The 5,107-nt window shown below is 54.3% G+C and overlaps 1 protein-coding gene across 1 annotated transcript in view; it reads left to right on the plus strand.

Annotated features, from left to right (window-relative positions):
- The first annotated feature begins 132 nt into the window (after nucleotides 1–132).
- ANGPTL6 (angiopoietin like 6) overlaps nucleotides 133–5,107 on the plus strand; it is an 8,003-nt gene continuing 3,028 nt past the window's right edge. Inside the window, 5 exon segments of the mRNA XM_025040298.1 lie at nucleotides 133–305; nucleotides 2,272–2,360; nucleotides 4,003–4,077; nucleotides 4,946–5,098; nucleotides 5,100–5,107. The exon segment at nucleotides 5,100–5,107 is cut by the window's right edge and continues 404 nt beyond it. Of these exon segments, the coding sequence (XP_024896066.1) occupies nucleotides 4,067–4,077; nucleotides 4,946–5,098; nucleotides 5,100–5,107 (172 nt within the window). The 5' untranslated portion in view covers nucleotides 133–305; nucleotides 2,272–2,360; nucleotides 4,003–4,066.

Below are 5,107 nucleotides of genomic sequence, written 5' to 3' on the forward strand. Positions count from 1 at the left end.
CGGCGCCGTGCCGCTCACTTCCGGCACCGGTGACGTGATCACGTGAGGCGCCACTGCGCGGTGACGTCACCAGGCGGGTTTATGCACCAGATTGCGGCGGGGGCGGGGGGAATTATTGGAGGTATTGCTGTGGAGACACCCAGCGCCTGTTTCTACGGGAACCGGGGCGGAGCCGCGCGGCTCAAGGAGCCCGCGAGGCGCGAAGAAATGAGTTGAGGGTTCGAATCCCACCTCGGCCACTTCCGCCAGGGGTGTAAGTTTTGAGAGCCACTTTCCCCACCCCGAGGCTCTTAAAGGATCCTAAAGTGAGCATGATAAACATTTACCTTCTAACCCGCTACTTAAGAGAGAGAATGTACATACAATGTTTGGCACAATGGCATCAGGCACTTGGGGAGCAACCAGAGAAGGGAGTAGAGCTGGGAGGCCTTTAGTCATTCGGGCCCCCAGCTTCTAAAGGCCAAATGTCCTCCCTGGGGGCCCCGTCTGCGGCCGGGCTGAGGATGGAAACTCCACATCACCTTCTGGAAACTTAGGGCAATATGGGCTCTTGATGACAAATTCATCCTCTCCCGGTTTCAGCTCAAAGCCCCAATCTTGGCCTCAGGCCTCCGGCTTCTTCCCCAGAACCTTGGGGGTGGGGGGATGAACGCCCCTAACACCTCTCTCCCTGTCCCATTTGCTTCCCTTCCTCTGTCTGCCTCCCTTCTCCATCTGTCTCCCCCTCCCTATCTCTGTCTTCTCCCTATGCCTGTCTCCTTCTTCTTCAACTTTGTTTCTTCCATCAGTTGTCTGTTTTTTTTTTTCCCTCTGTTTCCATCTTTCTCCTCTCTCTCCAACCCTATCCCCATTTTTCTTATCCTCTCTCTCCAGACTCCCCATGTCTCTCCCCATTTCCCCCATGTCTCTCCCCCTTCTTCTGTCTCTCGGACTCTCTCCCTTCTATCAGCCCTTCTCTGTGACTGAGGAGCTTTTTTCTCTCTCCGCTGCCAATGGGAGAAGCTGGAGGGGGCTCTGGGTGGGGGGCCGAGGGGCCCAGTGTGGGGGGCTCAATCCAGGCCTGGAGCCCAGCCTGGCAGCCTCTCTCAGATCTGGGACGACCATTTCCTCTCTCAGCCCGGGAGTCCACTCGGGTTACCAGTTCAGAACAGTCGGAACTGGGTAAGGAGACTGCTGGTCAGCAAAGCCTTCGCACAGGTTGGAGACCCCAGGCCTGTGCCCTTGGGGGTTCTGTGTGAGTTTCTTTGTACCCCCTGAGAACTGGCTGTATGGCTACTTCCGCCTGTTTCTGTCACTGCATGACTTGACCTGTGTGAAGATGTGACAGTGTGTGTGGGAGGCAAATGGAAAGTGTGCTGGGAGTAGGGGTGAGCGGGTGTCAGGGTCTCACTGTATACCTGGTCTGCATCTCTGTGCCTGCTAGTGTGCGTGTGTGTCTGACACACAGGCACAGACAAACTCAGCCCACAGGATGTTTAAGTTGCGATGTGTGCGTGTGACCATATTTTGAACACACAACTGCTTCCTGAATCTGTTGTGTTTCCAGTTGTCTTTGGCAAATGGATCTATGTAGGTGTCTGCCAGGCAAATCCATGGACACACACACACATACACAGATTTCATCTATCTTTGCTGCTTTGTGCAGCTGTTCGTATGTCTTGTTGGGTGTCTCTGTGTCTTTGTGCTGCACTGTTATGTGCACACGGGTGTCACGGTATATGTGTGTGAGTTCTGGAGCCAGGCTACCTGGGTGAAATACTATTGTCAACCCTTTCGGGCTGTGTGACTGTGGGCAAGTCTCTCACCCTCTCTGAGGCTGTTTTCTCTGCTCTAAAATGAGGCTACACACAGAAGCCAGATCAGATTGTAAGGATTAAATGAAATACAAGGTTTAAAGAGTTTAAAATCATGCTTGACACACAATAGGTGCTGCTGATTTTGGCCATTGTCCTCTGTGGTGTGTGGGTGTGTCTGTGTCTAGGGCTTCGATACACCCACCCCCACCCCCCAGGGCCTGCAGCCTCCCATGCTCTGTGCTCTGTTGTGGGGGTAATGTCCAGGGCACTGACCTGTGTTATCTGGCTCTGGTGGCCTGGTCAGGGGGTTCTGGCAATTCGGCATCAGTTCTCATGTGGGAAATCCTAAATATTTACAGTTGGGGCTCCTGGGCTCAGCATCCCGGCTCCAGTCCCAGGCTCTGGAGGGCCGGGCAGGGGGTGGTTACCAAGCCTCCTTCCTCCTGCTCTCCCACTGGCCCCTCCCTTTCTCTAGTTCAGCGGCCCCTGCTGGACCCTCGGCTCCTCCTTGGACTTGTGTGCCTGCTGCGAGCCCGGCTGGATTCAGAGTCTTAGTCGTGAGAGGTGAGAGGGCAGGAGGGTGGGAGGGCAGGCGAAGGCTGATTCTGTCAGTTTGGAGACCTGGGCATCTGCTTGTCTGGGAGGCTTCTCAGGCCTCCTCTTCATCCCAGGCTGAGATCTTGAGGTGTTACACACGCTACCTCCAGCGGATGTGGTCCATTTCTATTGTGGGGGTCCTGGTGTCTTTGGGGGTCAAGGAGAGGACCCCACTCTGCCCTTAGGAGCTCCTGCTTGATGTGTGGGTTCAGTTGTGTATGTCCTTTTTTCTAGCTCATAATCCACTCCTTACTTCCCACATGACTCAGATTAAAAGCCCAAGTCCTCCTTGAGGCCCTCAGAGCCTGCACACTTCGTCCCCTCACCTTCCTGCCCTCACCTCCTCCCACTTTCCTCCTCACTCACTCTGTTCCAGCCTCAAAGGTCTCTCTGCTATTCCTTGGGTACATTAAGCAAGGTCCTACCTCAGGGCCTTTGCACTTGCTGTTCCTGCTGCCTCTCTCTTCCTTCAGGTCTTCTCTTTAAATAGAGGCCCAGCCCCTCTATTTAAAATATTCCCCCAGCCCAGGACTCCCACCCTCTTCCCTGCTTGAGTTTTCTCTTAAGCACTTGTTGCCCTGACCTATCCACTGTCCATTTTCCCAACCAGGATGTCAGCTCTGCAGGGGCAGAGATTTTGTCTGTGTTGGTCATGGCTGTGTCCCCATCACCTGGAATAGCTCTTGGCATACAATAGGTGCTCAAGGATTGTTTGTTGAATATGTGAATGAGGGAATGTGTGTGATGATGAAGACCACAGGACATGTGCCTGTGTGGCCACCAGGATGTGTAGGTTAGGACATAGTGAAACTTGGTACAGATGGGGTGATGTGGGGACATGTGAGATGCGTTCTGCGTGCCAGCAAGTATATGTGGGAGGCATATGTGTCCCCATGTGAGAGGCTGTGAACCCCAAGAATGAAGGCAATGGGGGCCCATATATGGACCCTACAGGGTGAGGGGTAGGTGGCTATAACGACACACTTTCGAGCGAGGACACTTGTAGGAAGTCATCTGTGTGAGTTAGGGAACACCTGGGGGGCACAGCAGACCTGGGGCATGTGGACGTTGGGGGTCTGTGGCACCAGGCACTGAACACAACCCAGACTCAGCCTCTGGGTTGATATTTCGGTAAAGGAGTTCAGATAATAAGCAATGGCAAGTAAACGAGGCAATTTCAGAGAGTGATAATGCCAAAATGAAAAAGATGGACTGTATAGGGAGTGCCCAGCAGGGGAAACTCTAAATGGGGTAGACAGGGAGGGCTTCTGAGGAGGGGACAGCTGAGCCGAGACCTGAGTAAAGAGAGCAGGGGAGCCATGTTAAAATTCGGGGAAGGATGTTCCAGGTTGAGAAAAGAGCACATGCAAAGACTCTGAGGCAGGAGGATGCCAGGTATGTTTGAGAAACAGCAAGGTGCCTGGAGGCCAGGGTGCCTGGAGCAGAGAGAGCAAGGGACAAGTGGGAAGAAGTGAGGGCAGAGAGGGGACAGCACAGCATGCGAGGCCTTGAGGCCTTCGGGGAGGACTTGGGCTTTTACCCAGAGGGAGGTGGGAGCCATGGAGGTCCTGAGCAGAGGTGGGACGTAACCTGACTTGGGTGTTCACAGGCATCTTCTGGCCACTGGGGGAGAAACAGACCAGAAGCTGAGGACATAAGACTGGAGACCTAGGATGCAGCTGCTGTAAGGAAATCCAGCTGTTGTCTTGAGCTGGGATAATGTGGGGGTGAGGATGGGGGCATGTGGAGGAATTCAGGGTCTAAACAGAAGAGCTGGCAGGCTTGCCTGACGGGTTGGATCTGCTGTGAAGAAAGAGAAGACATGCATGACTCCGGAGTTTTGATCTGAGGGGTGGGAGATGAGGTGTCCACTACTAGACTGAGTTAGTGAGACTTGCCCTCCCCCCCCCACCGCCTCCTGGGTTTCTTTAATACATCAAGTATGGTCCAACCTCAAGGCCTTTGCACTTGCTGTTCCCCCTGCCAGGGCTGCTCTTCTTCCCTAGACATCCCCATGGCTTCCTTCCTCACCTCCTTCAGGTCTTTCTTCAAATGTCACCTCCTCCAGGAGGTCTTCCCTCCTCTCAAATTACCCCCGCACAGATACCCATGTCTTTCCACTCTTTAACTATTTTTAGTACTTAGTGCTGTCTAATACTTTATTAATCTTATACTTTATTTTGTTCCTGGTGAGCAAGGATTTTGTTTTTTTTTTGTTCCCGTCTGTATTCCCAGCTCCCAGAACTGAGGCCGGCACACAGTAAGCACTCAGTGTATGCTTGCCGAATGAATGCACGAGACATGATGTCCAGCACGGCATCTGAGGCGTCTAGCACTCAGTGGAGAGGCCAGGGAGGGAGCCCATTGGGTCGTTTACAGCTTTGGGTGGGTGGGTGGGAAATGGAGGCGGGAGTGTGTGGACTCAGAGCCACGGAGGTGTAGGCACGTGCATTCCCACGTGGGAGCAGCTGGGTTTGGCTCAGGCTGAGATTTGGGTGTCGGGTCTGGGTTCCTGGGTCCCTCCCTTCTTCCTGTTCATCTTCTGCCTGCAGGTCCGCCATGTGGGCGCCTGGGCAGCGTACGTTGCAGCTACTGCTCCTGCTGGGCGCGTCGTGTGCGCGGGCCGGTGCTCCGCGCTGTGCCTACACCTTCGTGCTACCCCAGCAGAAGTTCACTGGCGCTGTGTGCTGGAGCGGGCAGGGGGCCGGCGGCCG

The sequence above is a fragment of the Pteropus alecto genome, unplaced genomic scaffold (genome assembly GCF_000325575.1).
Source record: "Pteropus alecto unplaced genomic scaffold, ASM32557v1 scaffold761, whole genome shotgun sequence".
In the NCBI taxonomy this organism is placed as follows: domain Eukaryota; kingdom Metazoa; phylum Chordata; class Mammalia; order Chiroptera; family Pteropodidae; genus Pteropus; species Pteropus alecto.